We start from the raw sequence: 21,132 nt of genomic DNA on the forward strand, positions 1-21,132 counted from the left end.
GACTTTAGATAAATTTTTATTGAAAATACTGGGACAGAAGAAATTGAAATAGTTTTTAAAAAGCCACAATTGAATAATCCTCATACAATATATATATATTTCATATATCATTACTGTATAAGTATATGTAAGTTATAAAGATACTTTATAACTTTAAATTAACTATAACTTTAAATTAAATATAAATACTTTAAAGTTTTTGTACTTGGAAATGAAAAAGAAGTACAAAAAATGGAAGTATTCATATTCTTCCATCTAGAATTCTGTCAAAGTGTTGACATTTTTTCTTATAGTTGTCCTATAAAAAACAAAACACTGTTTTTGTAAAACTGATACCTATATAAAATAGCATTCACACAATGCAGAAAGGTAGAGAGATGGTAGTTAAAAATATCCTCCACATCTACCACCCAGAAATAACTCTTACTAACATTTAGTCTCTTCTCAAGTATGGGCAGTATTGAAGGTTTAGAGGACAGATGTTGAAATTTTGTGTTTTAGTCCCTTACAATAAACTATTGTCCCACTCAAAATCCTAGTAGTGCCCTTTACGCCACGTAAGAACACAGCGAGAAGGTGCTGACTCTGAACCAGAAAGTGGGCCCTTACCAAAACTGAGCCATGCTGGGACCCTCATCTTGGACTTCCCAGCCTTCAGAACTTGTATAGGAATACAAGAGATTTCTGTGTCTTAATGTTGTATCCTGCAACTTTACTGAATTCATTGATAGACTTTAAAATAAAGACTGTTACAAGAGACAAAGAAGGACACTACACAATGATCAAGGAATCAATCCAACAAGAAGATATAACAATTGTAAATATATATGCACCCAACATAGGAGCACCTCAATATATAAGTCAAATGCTAAGAGCCATAAATGGAGAAAGAAAATTGACAATAATAGTGGGGGACTTTAACACCACACTTACATCAATGGACAGATCGTCCAGACAGAAAATCAATAAGGAAAAACAGTCCTGAAATGAAACATTAGACCAGATGGACTTAACTGATATTTATAGGACATTCCATCCAAAAGCAGCAGAATACACATTCTTCTCAAGTACACAAGGAACATTCTCAAGGATAGATCACATGCTGGGCCACAAAGCAAACCTAGGTAAATTTATGAAAATTGAAGTCATATCAAGCATATTTTCTGACCACAGCAGTAAGAGATTAGAAATCAGCTACAAGAAAAAAAACTGTAAAAAAAACACAAACACGTGGAGACTAAACAGTATGCTACTAAACAACTAATGGATCACTGAAGAAATAAAAAAAATACCTAGAAACAAATTACAATGAAAACACGACAATCCAAAACCTATGGACATGGCAAAAGCAGTTCAAGAGGGAAGTTTACAGCGATACAAGCTTACCTCAGCAAACAAGAAAAAACTCAAATAAACAACCTAACCTTAAACCTAGATCAACTAGAGAAAGAAGAACAAACAAAACCCAAAATTAGTAGAAGGAAAAAAATCATGAAGATCAGAGCAGAAATAAATGAAATAGAGTTGAAGAAAACAATAGATCAATGAAACTAGAAGATGATTCTTTGAAAAGATACACAATATTGACAAACTTTTAGCCAGACTCATCAAGAAAAAAAGGGAAAGGGCTCAAATCAATAAAAGTAGAAATGCAAAAGAATTACAGTGGACACCACAGAAATACAAAGGACAATAAGAGACTACTCCAATTTATACAATTTTAAAGGTTATACTCCACTTATTATTACAAAATATTGGCTATATTCCCTATGTTGTACAATTCATGTTTGTAGCCTTTCTTACACCCAATAGTTTGTACGTCCCATTCTGCCACCCTATATTTCTCCTTCCCACCCTCTCCCTGTTGGTAACCACTAGTTTGTTCTCTGTATTTGTGAGTATGCTGCTTTTTTGTTACAATCACTAGTTTGTTGTATTTTTTAGATTCCACATGTAAGTGATATCATTAAAAAAAAATCCTAGTAGTGCCTCCATTGAGACACAGCTAAAGGTCTTTTTATGGTTATGTACAGACAGATGCATAGATAGAGAAATGAGTTCATACTATAGACATAACTTCTAATTTAAAAAGGATCCAACCTAATGGTTTTCAGTGTAACAGAAAAAAAGAATTATGGGAGGGAATTGTTGAACTTCAAATGAATAATTTTTCACCATAAGAGAGGGAAAATAATCTAAAACATAGGTTAAAGAAACTCACATTAGGAAAAATGTGAGGAGATTGGAGATTTCTTTGAAGGACGTGTTTCAATTTTGGAGTATTAATTACCTGCTCTGAAAGTTGAGCAGTTAACCACTCTTGTATGTGCTTCTGTAGAACTCCCTTCATACCTCTTGGTATTTATTAATAGTTATATTTTTACACTGGCCAGGTCTAAAATATGCACAACATGTCTGTAGCCTTAATTCCAATTTCCAGGCTGTTTAATGTTCATGTTTATATGTAAATGGATTCAGTGCTTACCATGTCCTTTTACCATGGCTTCTTCATTCCTGGCTTTAAAATGCTTGATTCCACTTTTATTTGGCTAGATCTGTTTTTCAGGTGTTTTGGGTTTTTTAAAAAGAAAGGTTGATGGATATTATAGTCCTTGAATTATTTTATGCTTGATAAGCATATCTGTCTTTTAGCTTTATTCTTGAGCAAATCTTCATTATTATAGTTGCAGCTTTCCTAAACTTTGAGGGTGATGCATCACTATCTTCTGACATTCAGTGTTAATGAAATGTCTGTTATCAATTTGATTTACTACCGCCCTGTCCTCCCACCTGCCTCCCCATCCCCGCATTCCAGGTAATCTGCTCTGCCTGGATGCCTGAAGAATTCTTCATTCCTGTTCCCTTTCCTTCACCCCTTATCTTTCCCCACTTTCACCTTCCCCCTTTCCTCTGTCTGGCCCCCTCTGGGCCTTGACCTCTTTTTCTTTCCTTCTCTCTTCCCACCCCTTTTCCTTCCTTTCCCCTTCTTTCTATCCACATTCTTTCTCCTGTTAATTTCTCCATCCACTTTCCTCCGTTTTGAGGTATTTAAAAGTTTAAAATTTTGATTATAAAATACTTGTTATACTAATATAATCAACATTTGTATGTACACTATAAAGTCCTGTTTGCATACATCCCTCCACAGAATTACATGCTATCCTGAAATTGGTGTTTATTATAATTTTCATGCATTTCATTAATATTAATATTTTCATCATATTTCATTAATATGTGCTATTGGTTATTTCTAAACTTTAGAAATAATATTGTCTTAAGTATTTTGATTGAAATTGCATTTAATTTAATGATTAACTTGGGAGAATCAACATCATTACAACATTGAGTCTTTTTAAAAATTAATTAATTAATTAATTTAACATCTTTATTGGAGTATAATTGCTTTACAATGTTGTGTTTCTGCTTTATAACAAAGTGGATCAGCTATACATATACATATATCCCCATATCTCCTCCCTCTCAACATTGAGTTTTTCTATCCATAAATATATTTTTCCTTTGTTTTGTTTCCAATGATTACATTTTTTGGAGGGGAATTTACATAAAATTAACCAATTTAAAGTGTGTTATTCATTGGTATTTAGTACATTTACACTGTTGTGCAACCACTACCAGTTAGTTCTAAAATATTTTCATTACCACCAAAAGAAAACCCATATCCATTAGCAGTTACTTACTTTTCCCAATTTCCCTAGATGCTGGCAACCACTAATCTACTTTTCATCTCTATGGACTTGCCAATTCTTGACATTTTTTATAAATGGAATCATACAATATGTGACCTTTCGTGACTGGCTTCTTTTATGACTCAATAATATTCCATTATATGTATATACTACATTTTGTTTATCTAGTCAGTTGTTGATAGACTTAAAGGTTGTTTCTACTTTTTGGCTATTATGAATAGTACTGCTTTGAACAGTCATGTCAAGTATTTGTTCAGTTCTTTTAGGTATATACCTAGGAGTGAAATTGCTGAGTCATATGGTAATTTTATGTTTAACTTTTTGAGGAATCACTAAACTGTTTTCCATAGTCCCTGCACCATTTATCATTCCCACCAGCAATATATGAGGATTCCAGTTTCTCCACATTCTTGCTAATACTTGTTATATTCTGTGGGTTTTGTTTGTTTTGTTGTTTTAATAGCCATCCTAGTTGGTATGAAGTTGTATTTGATTGTGGTTTTGATTTGCATTTCCCTGGTGTCTAATGATGAGTATCTTTTCATATATTTGTTGATCATTTTATTTTATTTTTAAATTTTATTGATTGCTTTTTGGCTGCGTTGGGTTTTCGTTGCTGTGCACGGGTTTTCTCTAGTTGCGGCGAGCGGGGGCTACTCTTCGTTGTGGTGCATGGGCTTCTTATTGCTGTGGCTTCTCTTGTGGAGCATGGGCTCTAGGTGCATGGGCTTCAGTAGTTGCAGCACGCGGGCTCAGTAGTTGTGGCTCGCAGGCTCTACAGCGCAGGCTCAGTAGTTGTGGCGCACGGGCTTAGTTGCTCTGCGGCATGTGGGATCTTCCCGGACCAGGGCCCGAACCCGTGTCCCCTGCATTGGCAGGAGGATTCTTAACCACTGCGCCACCAGGGAAGTCCCTGTTGATCATTTTATATCTTTGGAGAAATGTCTCTTCAGATCCTTTGCTCATTTTTAAATTGTGTTGTCTTTCTGTTGTTGAGTTGTAAGTGTTCTATTTATATTCTGAATATATTTCTAGTAGATATATATTTCTGAGTTTTCCAATTGCTAAAAGTTGTTCATAGTGATTGCTTATTATTTTTAAAAGGACTGCTGTATTTGCAGATAGATTTCTTATTTATTTTTAATATAATTTGTTTGTGCCTCCCTTGACACTTCTTCCTTTCCATAGTTTGTCTGATTTTTAGAGATCAACTTGTCTAAATCGACCTTTAAAATCCTCTTTTGTATCTTTGGTTTTTTTTTTCCCATTAATTTCCATTCTTACATATATATTTCATCTATTTTTGGTCTCTTTTCAGCCTCTTTAGTTGAGCGTTCACTATTTTTCCAGCCTTTTCTTTTTTAGTAAGCACTTAAGATTATACTTTTCTTTCAATGTGTTGTTTTAGCTGACTGAATCCTATACGTTTTGAGAGGTACAATTTCTTACTTAGTTTTAAGTCCTTTATTCCATTATCATTTATTTGTTCTTTGGTTGTCATTTGTTTAGAAGTAAGTTTTTAAATTTCCAAGCTTGGTATGTGTCAGTTTCATAAAAATTCTCCGTGTGTGTGGATTATGAGTGCTCCCTAATTTTGGTTGCAGAGTTCTCTATATGTCCATTAGATAAAGCTTTAGTTGTTTTGTTCACATTGTCTGGATACTTGCTAATTTTAATCTGCTGAGTTACTGAGAGAAATGTGGATGTCTTCATAAATTCAGTACATTTTTGCTTCATGTTTTCAAGGCACAGAGCTGTCATTTTTTGTGTATGTGTGGGCAATTGAACCTTTATCATTCTTAGGGGTATTTAAATAATAGTAATGCTATTATTATGTAATGCTTTTTGCCTCAGGTTTATTTTGTCTGATAATAAGAAAGCAGTGCCAGAGTCCTTCTTTTTTGTTTTTCACATGGTATATCTTTTCCCATCCTTTGTGAGTTTTTTTGGTTTAGGTCAAACTTATAGCAGGATTTTATTTATTTTAAAATTTAATTTGAGGGCTTCCCTGGTGGCACAGTGGTTGAGAATCCGCCTGCCATTGGTCCGGGAGGATCCCACGTGCCGTGGAGCAACTAAGCCCGTGTGCCACGACTGCTGAGCCTGTACTCTAGAGCCCACGAGCCACAACTACTGAGCCCGCATGCCACAACTACTGAAGCTCTCACGCCGCAACAAGAGGGACCACTGTGGTGAGATGCCTGTGCACCTCAGCAAGGAGTAGCCCCCGCTTGCTGCAACTGGAGGGGGCCCGCGGCAGCAACAAAGACCCAACACAGCCAAAATAAATAAATAAAATAAATAAAATAAATAAATTTTTAAAAAATTAAAAAAAATTTTAATTTGATAGGGACTTCTCTGGTGGTGCATGGGTTAAGAATCTGCCTGGCAGTGGGTTCAATCCCTGGTGTGGGAAGATCCCACATGCCGTGGGGCAACTAGGCCCATGAGCCACAACTGCTGAAGCCTGCATGCCTGGAGCCTGTGCTCTGCAGCAAGAGAAGCCAGTGCAGTGAGAAGCCTGTGCACTGCATCGAAGAGTGGGCCAGCTCACCGCAACTAGAGAAAGCCTGCGCGCAGCAACGAAGACCCAAAGCAGCCAAAAAAAAAAAAAAAGTTTAATTTGATAAGCTCTTTTTTTAAAGTGGTAATTTGGATTTATTTCTACCAAATTATTTTGTGATTCTTATTGTTCCTGGTTCCCCTTACCTGTTCTTTCTTAATTTTATGTTGATTGGGTTTCAAAAATTACCATTTTCCCTCTTCTTATGCTCCTCCTGTATCCTATCACACATGCACTGGTTTGAAGTTCTTCACAAATTTTTTTTTTAAATGTGTATACATAACTCATCAAAGTCAAAAACATTATCAGCATCTTCTTACTTCTCCCCCAGAATACTAGGACCTTAGAATACCTTAGATCAGATTATATTTCTTCATTACTGGCTGATAGTTTAGTTCTATTTTTTATACCCCTTAGATTTCTCTATAGTCAGTGTTAAGATTTGCCCATATGCTTACCATTTTCTTTGCTGTTCATTTCTTCTTCCTGGATATTCTTTAGGAGTTCCTTTATTGGTGGAGGGGAGTCTGTTAGTCAGATTTTGTTTGTTGGAAAATGTCTGTATTTCACCCTTGTTCTTTTTTTTATTGGGGTATAGTTGTTTTTACAATGTTGTGTTAGTTTCTACTGTACAGTGGAGTGAAGTAGAATTCCCTGTGCTATACAGCAGGTTCTTATTAGCTATCTATTTTATACATATTAGTGTATATATGTCAATCCCAATCTCCCAATTCATCCCACCCCCGAACCCCGCTTTCCCCTCTTGGTGTCACCCTTGTTCTTGAAGGATATTTTATCTGAGTGTACAATTCCATGTTGATAGCTGCTTTTCCTTAGTACCTGTAAGATTGTGTTGCATTGTCTGTTGGCTTGCACTATTGTTGTTTACAAGTTTTGATCCCAGATATTGGTTCCTTTTACTACCTTGGGTCCAAAAGTGGATTTCTTTTTTATTTTTCCTATTTGGATTTGCTGTGTTTTCTTTTTTTTTTTCTTTGCGGTATGCGGGCCTCTCACTATTGCCGCCTCTCCCGTTGTGGAGCACAGGCTCCAGACGCACAGGCCCAGCGGCCATGGCTCACGGGCCCAGCCACTCCGCGGCACATGGGATCCTCCCGGACCGGGGCACGAACCCGCGTCCCCTGCATCGGCAGGCAGACTCTCAACCACTGCGCCAACAGGGAAGCCCTGCTGTGTTTTCTTAATAAGAGAACTGAAAATTATTAGTCATTATCTCTTTGACTATTGTGTTTCTTTACTCTTTTTTTCTAAAGCTATGATTAGACATATATTAGACTTTTGCATTCTTTTTCTGCCATGTGTCTGTGCTTCTCTCTTTGTGATTATTTCAGATGGTCTAATTCTTCAGCTCTAATATGTTGTTTAACAATCCCATTGGGTTTTTTAAAAATAAATTTATTTATTTTATTTATATTTATTTTTGGCTGTCTTGGGTCTTTGTTGCTGCGCGCAGACTTTCTCTAGTTGTGACGAGCAGGGACTACTCTTCATTGCGGTGCACAGGCTTCTCATTGTGGTGGCTTCTCGTTGCAGAGCATGGGCTCTAGGCGGGTGGGCTTCACTAGTTGCAGCACGTGGGCTCAGTAGTTGTGGTGTAGGCTCTAGAGCACAGGCTCAGTAGTTGTGGCGCACGGGCTTAGTTGCTCCGCGGCATGTGGGATGTTCCTGGGCCAGGGCTCGAATCCATGTCCCCTGCATTGGCAGGCGGATTCTTAACCACTGCCCGACCAGGGAAGCCCGGGTTTTTGTTTTTTTTTTTAATGATTATATTTTTCATTTATAGAAGTTGTTCAGTTCATTTCTAAGTCTGCCTAGTCTTTTTTTTTTTAAGTAGTATCTTGTTCTTTGCTCATGTATTCCATTCCCATTCTTAATATTCCATCTCTAAAATTTCTTGGATTTAAATCTGCTCCTTGTCTTCTTTCTGCTGAGTCTTACCTTTTTTTTTTTTTTTTTTTGACTCTCTTACTCGTGGTGGCTTGTTTCCTTGTCTGTTATGTATGTTTAGATTATGAAGTCTCATTTATCTGGGTTCCTTCTGTGCAAATCATACAGGCAAATCATATATCCTCTCAGATAAAATTTGCTTTTGCTTTTTGCCTGATACCCTACAAATGTAATTAACCCAGTAACACATTTAAGTTAATTTCTCAGCCTGTAGCTTTCTACATTTGTTAGGGCAGAGATTTAGCTGTTGAAAAAGAAACCTCAAATAAATAAATAACAGTGGCTTAAACAGGAATAGGGGTTTCATTATCTATCACGACAGTGTGGGCATAGCAGCACAGGGCTGGCAGGGCAGCCCCACTGTCTCTGCACCCTGTCTCCTCCTCTACTTCTCTAGCATCCTTAAGGTGTTGCCTTCATCTTCAAGGTCTAGGATGGCTTACTACCTTATCTTTATTCCAGACAATGGGAGAGGACTAAAGGGGAAGAGGAGGACACATTCTGGAAATGGTACACATCATTCCTGCTCACATTCTATTGGTCAGAATATAGTTACATGCCCACACCAGCTTCAAGCGAAGCTGGAAAATGTAGTCTTTATTCTTAGTAGCTACTTGTCTCATGAAAATTTGTCAGTTCTGTCACTGTAGAAGGAGGGGATAATGGAAATGGCCACACCCAGCAGCCTTTTTCACTGCTAAGACATACAGTAGACTTTTGAAATCCCAACCCCAGTGAAGGCAGGCTTTTATTTATTTATTTATTTATTTAAAATGAATTTTTATTGGAATATAGTTGATTTCCAGTGTTGTGTTAGTTTCTGCTGTAGAGCAAAGTGAATCAGTTATACATATACATATATCCACTCTTTGTTAGATTCTTTTCCCATATAGGTCATTACAGAGTACTGAGTAGTGTTTCCTGTGCCAGACAGTAGGTTCTTATTAGTTATCTATTTTATATATAGTAAAGGCTGGCTTTTAGTCACACATTGTCAGAGAGGAGATTCTGCCCCCGCCTTCCCTTTTCCAGGGGCCCAGGCTGATAGAGGCAGGTTTCCCTAATTGTTACCATATCTCATGAAGTAGGTTTTTAACATGGTCCCCCAGCCTTGCTCTATGCTGGGGACTCTCCACTTTGCAGGAGCTCAGACATAGTTTTCCCTAACTCAACTATACATTTATTTGAAAAAGTGCTTATAATATTTTATCTAGTATTTCTAGGATAGTGGAGTTTTTGCTTTTGTTTTTGAAGATTTCTAGTATCTTCCATACTTATTTTCTCCTCTCTAATTACTTTAATCTCTTTCATGTGAATTCTCTCTGATTATATCAAGTCTTTTCTACTATGTCAGTACAGGTAATTTGATTCAACGGTATCTCTCTTCTTTGTTATGTTGTATTTATTTGTATTTTAATGATATTGCTAGGATCTAACTTCCCTTCCTTATTCTTTTTATCTTGTTTCTTGATTACATTATCCCGTTTTGGAGTTCTAAGCCTGGGTTTATTTTGTTCCATTTCCTTTGTGTAGGCTGGTGTAATGGGTGTGTGTGTTTCTGGAGCTAGGTGGGTGATAATCTGAAAGATAACTCGTAGAGGTCATTGTATGGTGTTTGTTAGAATACCTCAGTTCTAGGTTAGATCACTTAGTTGGGTGGTATATTTTCTTATCCATTGTTTGGGAGGAGTAAGGCATTACTGAAGGATACTCCATTTGGTGTGTGGCCTAAGAGTGTTTACTAAGTTAGAGTTCAGTCATCACTTTCCCTTGCTTCACTGGGGTCTCCCAGCAGCATTTTCAGAATAGTATTCCCCCATCTGCAGAAGGAAAATGTAAGGGCACCCCTCAACTTTCTACTCTCCAGGTTGGGATTATTCGTGAGATTTCTCAGGGTTTTGTTGACTCACCAGAGAATTTCTGGAAGGTGGGAGTGAGGATGGGAACTAAGCCTGGCTCAGCCTCACTTCTCTTTAAGTTTCATTGGAAGAAGGCAGTTCTGCTGTAACACTGTCAATCCACCATTGTAACATTATTTTTTCCCTTGGATTATCATAAGTCTTGGTCCTTGTTTCTAGATCATCTTCATTGTTTGTTTAAATAACTGTATAATATTCTAGTGATGTACGATTGTGCAAATATTGTGATGTTCTGTTATTTCCAGGTCTTGTTGTAACAGATAAATCTGTAGAGATTTTATTCATCCCTGTGTTGTTTGCTTCTGTTGCATTATTTCCTTAGATTGAATTCCCAGGAGTAGAATTGCTATGTCAGAGTATAACAGATATCTCTGAGTCTTGTCTCATATTGCTTTTTCTTTTTTAAAGGTTATAACAACTTAGATACTCACCAGAAATGAATGAGTATGCTAATTTCACTATAGCCTCATTAGTATTTCGTGATAGGTTTTTTCCTTTTTCTTTAAAAAAAATAGCTATAGAATAATACCTTAAGGTTGCTTAAATATTCACGTGTTTTGGACTTCCCTGGTGGCACAGTGGTTGAGAGTTCGCCTGCCGATGCAGGGGACACGGGTTCGTGCCCCAGTCCGGGAAGATCCCACATGCCGTGGAGCGGCTGGGCCCGTGAGCCATGGCCGCTGAGCCTGCGCGTCCGGAGCCTGTGCTCTGCAACGGGAGAGGCCACAACAGTGAGAGGCCCGCATAACGCAAAAAAAAAAAAAAAAAAAAAAAAATTCATGTGTTTTATTATTATGGAGCTTTAGCAGTTTTCTGTGGCTTTAGTTTACTACTTATTTTCTCATCTGTGAGTTGTGTGTTTTTATGCCTGCTCATTTAATGACTTGATGTTTTTCTCATACATGCAAACAAGTGCCGTTTTATAAAAGAAAATGTCAACCTTTACATTTTTATATTTTGCAAAGCTATTTTTATAAATCTTTTGCCTTTTAAAAAATTAGGTTTATTTAAAATTTTAGTATATTATATAATTAAATCTTTTGTTGGTTTAAATTGAGAAAGTTATTTGATAAACGTTTTATTCTCTTTTTTGCTAGCTTTCTGTATTGTGATTTTATTTCCTTATTGTGGTGTTCAATTTTGGTATGTGAAGAAGGTGTGCTCTGATTAAGTGGATAGTAATTGGGAGGAATTTATATCAATCTCACTTACTGAATTTTTAAAAATCTTGTTTTAGAAAACTGACTCATATTTTTACATAAAATTAGGTCTTTTCAATAGTTCTTAATGTCTATAAGGATAGGATTAATTCTTTTTAAAAAATATTCTTTCATAATTTTGTCTGTTCAAGTTTTAGTCGTTTTGTTTCAAAAAGGGATTTCAAGGCCTAACTTTTCGAGATTCCTAAGATGGATCCTTGATTTGGGCAAAAACTACACATTCTGTTACAGTCTTTAAACATTGCTTAGGGAAAAATATAAATAAAAATAATGAATACTGTTAGGGACAAAATTATCATCAGCACTGTGTTTCATATGAATAATTTTTCTACATCTAGAGATCTAAGCTCCTAATAAACAGAGCTCTTTATATCTGTTAATGTATACAAACTCCTTATAGTTGTGACTGAATAACTTATGGATAGTGAATCATTTAACTCAAAACATTAGTGAATTTTAAATTAAATAAGAAAAATACTTTCATGACTTCTATCTTTACCCATCATTGATAAAATTTAGCTACTCTTTGTTCTGTCTCTAGGTGGAAAACCATGAATTCCTTGTAAAACCTTCATTTGATCCTAACTTGAGTGAATTAAGAGAAATAATGGATGACTTAGAAAAGAAGATGCAGTCAACATTAATGAGTGCAGCTAGAGATCTAGGTAAGAATGGGTTCTTGGAGGTTTGAATAATTCTTTTGTCTACATAGTGTCCACACTGGAGCCAGAATTGCTTTCCTAGAAGACACAATTGATCATGCCACTTCCTTGTTTAAAGTGCCAGCCCCCTTTTCTACTGAATAAAATTACAGTCACATAAAGTTTACATACAGGGTTCTTTACATCTGGAGCCTGGCCTCCCCTTCAGATTCTTCTCTTACTAATTTCCCTAATCCCAGGATGACCCCACGTTACTGCCAGACAAATCATCCTACATGCCCTTGCATCATGTCTTTTAAATAAGACCCGTTTTAAATGTCACCACCTCTATAAGCCTAATTCTACTAGGAATAGTTCATTGATTTGCCTTTGGGGTTCCCAAGCACTTCATTAATATCAACTTAAAAAAATTACTAGATTTAAATTCTCTAGATTATCAGTTCCGTAATAAGTCTCACACTGTTTTGTTCTCTTTTGCTCTGAAATTTTAAACCTCTTTGTTCTGAGCATCTCTCACATGTATGTTGAGCAAATAAATCTTAGCATATCAGAAGAGCCCTCAGAGCAGTAATACTCTTGTATATGCCCATATCAACATATATAAAATTTTTTACAAATTTCCTTGGAGAGTCCTTATATGAACTAGATCCTAGATTTAAGAATCTTTGCCTTGAAGGATATTGAAATCTACCCTCCTCATTTCATAGATCTCTCCATGTTCTCTCTCTGTCTCTTTGCTCCCTGGTCAAGTGACGTCTGTCTTTAGTTGTTCGCTGCTTCTGACATTCCATAGTCATGCTTTAGCAAATAAGTTTGTAGATGCTATCTCTCCTGGCTTAGGGTCTAAAGATCACAATGATGAATGAGATTATGAGGACAGGACAAACATAAAAACTCAAAACTCTTAGGTGCATAAAGTCTAGCTGATTGATCATTGCTTGTTTTGTGAAGCTTCCTACACTTAACACGAAGTATATGTCCTAACTTTTCTAGGGCTTCATTGTCAGAGTCTCACGTTTTTGTTTGGAAAGTATATTTGTTTTCTTGATTACACTCTATATTAGTTCCAGAGAAATGCTTTGGTTAACTAGAGAACGCTCAGCAGAACTTCTCAAGGACAATGACCATTTCTTATCCACCCTCATGCCCACAGCATCTTAGAACAGTGTGCGCTACCCACTGCTGGTGCTCCGCAGCCTTGGTTGGGTTTACCTAGAAAGGCCTCCACATCAGAAGCTAACATTAATAAGGGGATTTAAATATTTTCTTGTAGTTTTTTGAGTGAAGTAGGATGTGCATCTTTCCCAGTTGGATAATATTAATAATTTCCGGTATGCTGTCATGTAATAAAAGTGTATTTTTCACTATTTAGATTTAAGTATTTTAAACACTTACATTGAAAATGGCTGTAGATATCTATGACATACTTTTTCTTTTTTTCCTGATCATGAAGGCTTGGATCCTGGCAGACAGATTAAACTGGATTCCAGCACACAATTTGGGTATTATTTTCGCGTAACATGCAAGGAAGAAAAAGTCCTTCGTAATAATAAAAATTTCAGTACAGTAGATATCCAGAAGAATGGTGTTAAATTTACCAACAGGTTTGTAAGCCTATGTTAAATTAAGTCTTTTACTAGTCCCATGAAACTATTCTCTGATGAAATGTGAATGTTCTATGATAAGGAAGTTTTACCGTATTTATTGTTAATTGATATAAGGCATAAGATAAGATTGAAGCTTTTTTTTCCCTTACAAGAGGTTGGTCAGGTATCCCAACACCACTTGTTAAATAATTCATTTTTTCCTCATTGACTGAAATGGCACTTTGGGTCTGTTTTTAAGATTATTCTTTCATGTATGTCTCTTACCATCCTTTTATCAGTGTGAAATGCATTATATTACATTTATTTTATGTTTCCATATCTATTAGAGTTAGTTCCCCTTCATATCTCTGTTATTTTCACATTTATATTTTCTAAGAAAACTTTGTTATTCTTGATCAATTAAATTCTGGTATATCAGTTGGATGTATCATTTAGTTTAGGGAGATGTCTACCAGCCTTAATAAGGCCATTCATTAGACTACAGCTTTAAAAAAAAAAAATGTGTTCCATGTTAAAAAACCTTACCAGTTTTTTTCTGCGTTTTCTCTTGCTGATGTTAGGAAGTTCCTGAGGCAGATTATTCATGGGTGAAAAAAAGAATTATTTAAAAATAAATCTTCTGTGACTGGTAGAGTGAGGGCATTTATCCTTTCTCTTCTGTATTGTTCTAGAACTTATGGCCAGCCTTACTCCCACCCTCCTGAATATTCTTAGTATTTACAGCTAACCTTTGTATATATGATCCTCTTTTATCCATTTATTTAGTAAGTGTTTTGAGTATCTGTTATATGTAGACATTATTCTAGGTGTTCAGACAACCTAGTAATGAGAACAGTCGGTCTGTTTAGTTTGTTTCTCATAACAACTCTCTGAGATAAATAGGACAGGTTACAGTTCTCTCACTTTTTAGATGGAGAAACTGAAACTCCAGTTCCCCAGGATTGGACAGCTAGTAACAATAGATACTCAAACCTGGATCTTCTGTTGCCAAATTTATTAGTTGCTGCTTCTCAATCACACTATATCCCTGATTCAAGAAATTTATATATGTTATAACTAACCACTGGGTGACTGGAAGATGATTATAACACCTCAAAATTTCTGTCTTATCTAAGCCAAAATATAAAGTTTGAACTGACCACAGTGGTTCCAAAAGTTGTGAAAAATTCATTCGTTCATTCATTCATTGCTTGTTGTCAACAGATTGCTTGCTGTGGATCTGACTCAGATCATATAATTGTCCTTAAAAACCTCCAGTGTCTGTCATCCAGAAAAATTTTACATCTTTACTATAACCTGTACAATCTGATTCCTGTTCACCTCTTCTTTTCTCTCTGTCAGCTCTTCCCGTCACACAGCAGTCTCACTTTTATAATGTCTTTGCTTCTTTCTTTTCTTCCTTTAATTCTTTCCAGTTGCCTGTTTCATAGTCTTTTTGTGCCAATGTACTGTTCTCGAGCTGTATATGCATGTTATGGCATTGGCTGGTTCCATCATGTTCACAATTATTGCCTTGATTGACTAATACTCTCCTTCTGATAAGTACTTCCCCCTCTTTCTCGTATCCTCTGTGACCCCCTCATCTTGTCTTTTTGTTTTTAATTTCATTCCCTTCCTTTGATACCAGTGAATATCTTTTCTCTATTCTCATCTCCAGCAATTTTTATTTCAACCTTTAATTTTCATTTACTCTTCAAATTGCTCAGTAAGATTGTTTTCAAAACATTTACCTTACTTCGACAACTTTCAGTATCAAAGACCGTTTCCTACAGTGATGAGAGAAACTGTGTGGGGGTGTGTGTGTTATTTATTTTTTAATCGAAGTATAGCTCATTTACAATATTATATTAGTTTCAGGAATACAGCATAGTGATTCAGTATTTTTATAGTTTATACTCCATTAAAAGTTATTATGAGATAATGGCTATAATTCCCTGTGCTGTACAATATATCCTTGTTGCCTTATCTATTTTATACATAGTAGTTTCTATCTCTTAATCCTATATCCCTAATTTCCCCCTCTCCCCACTGGTAACCACTAGCTTGTTTTCTGTATCTGTGTCTGTTTCTGTTTTGCTGTATATATTCATTTGTTTTATTTTTTAGGTTCCATTTAAATATTTTAGAAAAGGTCACAGACCAGAATTTTACTCAAGGGAATAATTGTTATAGCAAGAATACTATTGGTGCCAGTGGGCCATTCCAAACAGCATAAATGTTAATACACTGAATTCCAGCCACATCCGCCCCAATCTAATGAGTTGCCCATTTTCTACTGATATTTCGATTTTAATTGTTTTGATGCTTTATAGGATAATACTCTGGATATATTTTATATAGTGCACATTATCTCCAGTAGATGTTTTAATATTTTTAATAATACCATTATCTTGATTTGCAGTAAATTGTCTTCTCTCAATGAAGAGTATACCAAAAATAAAACCGAATATGAGGAAGCCCAGGATGCCATTGTTAAAGAAATTGTCAATATTTCTTCAGGTAAATTTAATAGAACCAATACATTAAATGTTGAAGGTTTGTGGCAACCCTACCTTGTCAAATGATGGTTAGCATTTTTTAGCAATAAAGTATTTTTTAATTTAAGGTATATACTTTTTTGTTATTGCACACTTATAGACTACAGTATAGTGTAAAGGTAACTTTTATGTGCACTGTGAAACCAGAACATTTGTCTGTTACTTTATTCTGATATTCCCTTTATTGCGGTGGTCTGGAACTGAACCTGCAATATCTCTGTTGAAAAAAAATGTTTAACCTGGGGCTTCCCTGGTGGCGCAGTGGTTGAGAGTCCGCCTGCCGATGCAGGGGACACGGGTTCGTGCCCCGGTCCGGGAAGATCCCACATGCCGCGGAGCAGCTGGGTCCGTGAGCCATGGCCGCTGAGCCTGCGCATCCGGAGCCTGTACTCCGCAACGGGAGAGGCCACAACAGTGAGAGGCCCGCGTACCGCAAAAAGAAAAAAAAAAAGAAAGAAAAAAGATTGTTTAACCTGAATAGTAACAAGAAGAAAAAAATTTGGATAAATTTAGATTATGGGACATACTTTTTAACGCCTGCACTCTTTAAAAATGTCAGTGTCATGGAAGCAAAGAAGGAATGGGCAGGTTCTGTTCCAGATAAAAGGATACTTAAAGTGACAGAACAGTCAAAGGCAGAGGATGATCCTTGATTGGATCCAGTACTAGGGGTTGGAATTGGGGACTAGCTATAAAGGACACTATTGGGACAAATTGGCAAAGTTTAATATGAGATAATATGATATTGGTGTCACATTTCTTGGGTGTGTATAGTGATTAAGTAGGAAAATGTCCTTGTTCTCAGGTTATGTGTGCTGGATTATTTAAGGGTAGTAAGTCATTTAAAAAGTATAAGCATGTATAATTCTGTAAATTGTTTTACTATTATGAATTTTTATAGTAAATCAGAAAGAAACATAAAACTTTTAAAGGGTTTTAGTATACTTTATATATTTGTGTTGAGATGAATGCGATTTGTAAAGATTACATTTTTGCTTGGTGGTATCAGATTGCTGTAGCATGGTAATCTTCTAGTTGAATTAAGTTCCTGGCCTAGATTGCATTTGTAAGGACCCTAAAAAACACTACATATATTCAAACTGGGAGTCTTCCCCCAAAATAATATTAACTACTATTCATTAAATACCTAGTAGGTTAGAGCTGCTAGATTTTAACATTTAAATTGAAGGTTTTGTATTTGGAGTCACCTTGAATTTAAATGAAACCTCTTCTTGGTCTAATATACACATTATAAACTATCTTTATTAAAAATGTAATAGATCATTTTTGTAATTTATCTTGCTCTTAAACCAGAAAAGGTGATGCTTTGAAGAGCCAGGTGTTGTGAGATACCAAATATAGACTCTTGATTAAGAGGCTTTTGGTTTTCTTTTATTATAAACCTATTCTTGTTGGTATGTTAGAAATTTTATGAGTTAAAGTAATTATGTAAGTACTCCACTAATATTTAAGTAATTCTCACAGGTTCCTATTGCTATATGGTAGGCTAGTATGATGAACTCTCCCCCCCTTTTTTTAATATGTTAGGTAAAACAGGAATAAATTTAAAAGTGGTGAAACAGTAAGAATTATTTGTTTTGGGCCATTCATAAGTTAATTTTTATTTTCAAAAAATATTTTATCACTTTTATGGGGAACAAGGGAATCAGAGATTAGTCAGATTTTCTGCCATTTGATTAAACTCATAATGTTGTATTTTTCTAAAATTCAACAGTGTTCTCTTGATTGTCTTTTGAAGCTTTTGACACATTGATGTCCATGTGATAGTTCCGTGTGACCCATGTGTCTATTATACCAGCCCCTCTGACCTATTAAAATTTTAGAATCTGTTCTGAAAATTTTGACCATTTTTGTTGCCTAATCATGCTTTGCCTAGCATGTGTCAGGGACTGTTTAATGTATGTAATAGCTTTTAGTTTTACTGCTCTAGCAGAGTGGAATCTTGTTGAAAGTGTTTTAAGAGACAATTATGGAACTAAATTTATGCTAAAATTTAACTGCATGGGAAAAAAACCTCAAGTAACAATCTTGACAGTCACATTGTATCTTATTACCTTGTATTTGCAGGTTTCTTAGGATAATTGTGAAATGCCATCCTGGTTTCAGACTCTTAAAATTTGGAAATGTGCCTCACATATCACTGCACCCTGCTTTTCTTACCTTATCAATATATCATGAAAGCTTTTCCATAGAAGCTTTTTCTTGTTAGTTTTTTTTTTTTAACCTACCTCATTTCCTTATATAAGTAGCTATGCACTCTTTTTTTTTTAAATTTGAGAACAGCCCATTTATTTTGTAGAACATTCCTCAGTTTGAGTTTGATGTTTCCTCATGATTGTTTTCAGGTGATACAGTTTTGTCTTGAATACACAGACGTTACCGTTGTCTGTGGATTCATATTAAGGGGCACATGATGTCTTTTGCCGTATCATTGGTGATGTTAACTTTTGCTGCGTGCGGGTTTCTCTAGTTGCCGTGAGCTGGGGGCTACTCTTCGTTGCAGTGTGCAGCCTTCTCGTTGTGGTGGCTTCTCTTGTTGCAGAGCATGGGCTCTAGGCACGCCGCCTTCAGTAGTTGTGGAACATGGGCTTAGTTGCTCTGCGGCATGTGGGATCTTCCTGGACCAGGGATTGAACGGTGTCCCGGCATTGGCAGGCGGCTTCTTAACCACTGCACCACCAGGGAAGTCCAGGCAGCTATGCACTTTTATATTTTAATGGATCTTGGTAAGGGAGGGCATCATACTCTATTTTTGAAATCTGTTCATAGTAAGGGAAAATGTGACAACACATTTTAACCTCATGTTAAGTTTTAGGTGTTCCTTTCATGTTCAGTTATGGCAAACCTCTGTTAGTTTTTAAAAATTATATAAACTAGGAAATGGTTTTTGAATTCCCAAATGGAGGAGGGTTGAATTTACTCTTACAGCTGCTTATATGTATTTTTTCTTATCCAATATTCCTGTGTACCTTTTCTGTTTTTATATAGGCTATGTAGAACCGATGCAGACACTAAATGATGTGTTAGCTCAGCTAGATGCTGTTGTCAGCTTTGCTCATGTGTCCAATGGAGCACCTGTTCCATATGTACGGCCAGTCATTTTGGAGAAAGGACAAGGGAGAATTATACTGAAAGCATCCAGACATGCTTGTGTTGAAGTTCAAGATGAAGTTGCATTTATTCCTAATGATGTTCACTTTGAAAAAGATAAACAGATGTTCCATATCATTACTGGTAAAAAACTTAGTTTATGGGCTTTTTGCGGTTAATGTTTCCCATTTATTATGTTGGAGTGGAAATATATTTTAAGTTGATGAAGAAAATCCTAGTCCTTGATGTTAGAAAAAGAACGTTGTTCATTCTAGTTAGTAGTATATTAATAATATGTGAATGAATGAATGAACAAATGAACGAATGAATGAAGATATGTGAACAGAATGAAACCCCTGTTCCAGGGGTTCAGTGCATTTAAAAATGAACATCTCTTCATCCTCCAAGCTTACCTTTGGGCCAAACCTTTCAATAGTGAGGTCATTGAAAGTCAAGCAGAATTAGGTGCTGGAATGACCTCAGCTTAGGGTAGCAATTCTTTAAAAGACATGATACTATATTCATGTGAAACTCAAAAAAAGTAGACTTGTGTATAGACTAAGGTAGCTTGTCTCAGAGTAAAGGGTTTTGAGAGATCTTAACGAGATTCTAGAAAATAAAAGTGTTAGGGTGCAGGGGTGATAGGAGTCTTTGGGCAAATGTATTTGGGAAGCAGTCAGTGATTGTATTTTATTTCCCCAAATGGATTTTCAACTTGTTCATATAATCTAACACCATTAATTGGTAAATTGCACATTTTCCAAAAGTAGGGTCATGTCTTTGGGTTTTAGTGTGGAATTTACTTGATTTGAAGGATTTGATCATACTGATTCATTCTCTGATAAATGCATTTATTAATGAATTACAGTGTTTAGTTAATTAATCAGTTAGGCCTGTACTGCTTTTCTGAATGTCATAAAATTATCCTGCAGGCAGCTTTGTGAGCTGTGGGGAAGTGGTCTGTATGTTCTTTCTAGACCATAGTCAAATTATAGGTAAGATATATTTTTCATGGGTCCTCTTGAAGAAGGGTACAGCATAGGTTTGTCTGAAGAGAAAATAGCATTGTTTCAGGGACTAGTATAAGGCAGGAACTTTGTTCATGCCTTTGGGCAGCCTGTGGTCTGCTTCTTGTATGTCATATTACATGACCTAGGTAATTAGTAACCAATGTGCAATTTAGGAGTAATATTTAATTTATTAGTAGCACAAATAAGTTAATAATCTTGCTTGTTGATACCATGTTTTGTAGGTCCCAACATGGGAGGTAAATCAACATATATTCGCCAGACTGGGGTGGTAGTTCTCATGGCCCAGATTGGGTGTTTTGTGCCATGTGAGTCAGCAGAAGTGTCCATGGTGGACTGCATCTTGGCCCGGGTAGGGGCTGGTGACAGTCAGTTGAAAGGAGTCTCCACATTCATGGCTGAAATGTTAGAAACTGCTTCTATTCTCAGGTGAGTTCATTTCCCAGTCTCCTGAAAATGGAAATGGATATGGATGTCTCTGTCCTTTGAAAAGTAAATTTGCAGGTTCATCTATAAAACATCTGTGATCTTTTATCTAGTTTAATAGTTTTCCTGTGAGCTTTATGCACTTTATATTATCTTAAAAGGGTGATTGGCGATAGTTGTGGAAAGCTTCTTTGATTTTTAATGTTGTCTTCTTAAGGTTTCTGGTAGTTGTTCACCTTATGAATCTCCCCACTGCCATGCTTTTGCTTATGCTGTTCACGCTACCCGGAATGGTCCTTCCCTGCTGTTTACCCAAGCAAGTCCTTTCTAATCTTTACAGGCCCGTAATGACAGAAATTCTACTTCTCTGATGACTTTCCTTGT

General features: G+C 36.1%; 1 protein-coding gene across 2 annotated transcripts in view; it reads left to right on the top strand.

The window, feature by feature from the left end:
- Positions 1-21,132, top strand: part of MSH2 (mutS homolog 2) — a 75,338-nt gene that overhangs the window by 48,623 nt on the left and 5,583 nt on the right. For both annotated transcript variants that reach the window (XM_060117555.1, XM_060117556.1), the window contains exons 9-13: positions 11,919-12,042; positions 13,493-13,643; positions 16,048-16,145; positions 19,193-19,438; positions 20,547-20,751. In XM_060117555.1, the coding sequence (XP_059973538.1) occupies positions 11,919-12,042; positions 13,493-13,643; positions 16,048-16,145; positions 19,193-19,438; positions 20,547-20,751 (824 nt within the window). The remainder of the gene's footprint in view (positions 1-11,918; positions 12,043-13,492; positions 13,644-16,047; positions 16,146-19,192; positions 19,439-20,546; positions 20,752-21,132) is intronic.

The sequence above is a fragment of the Mesoplodon densirostris genome, chromosome 14, assembly GCF_025265405.1.
Source record: "Mesoplodon densirostris isolate mMesDen1 chromosome 14, mMesDen1 primary haplotype, whole genome shotgun sequence".
Lineage (NCBI taxonomy): Eukaryota > Metazoa > Chordata > Mammalia > Artiodactyla > Ziphiidae > Mesoplodon > Mesoplodon densirostris.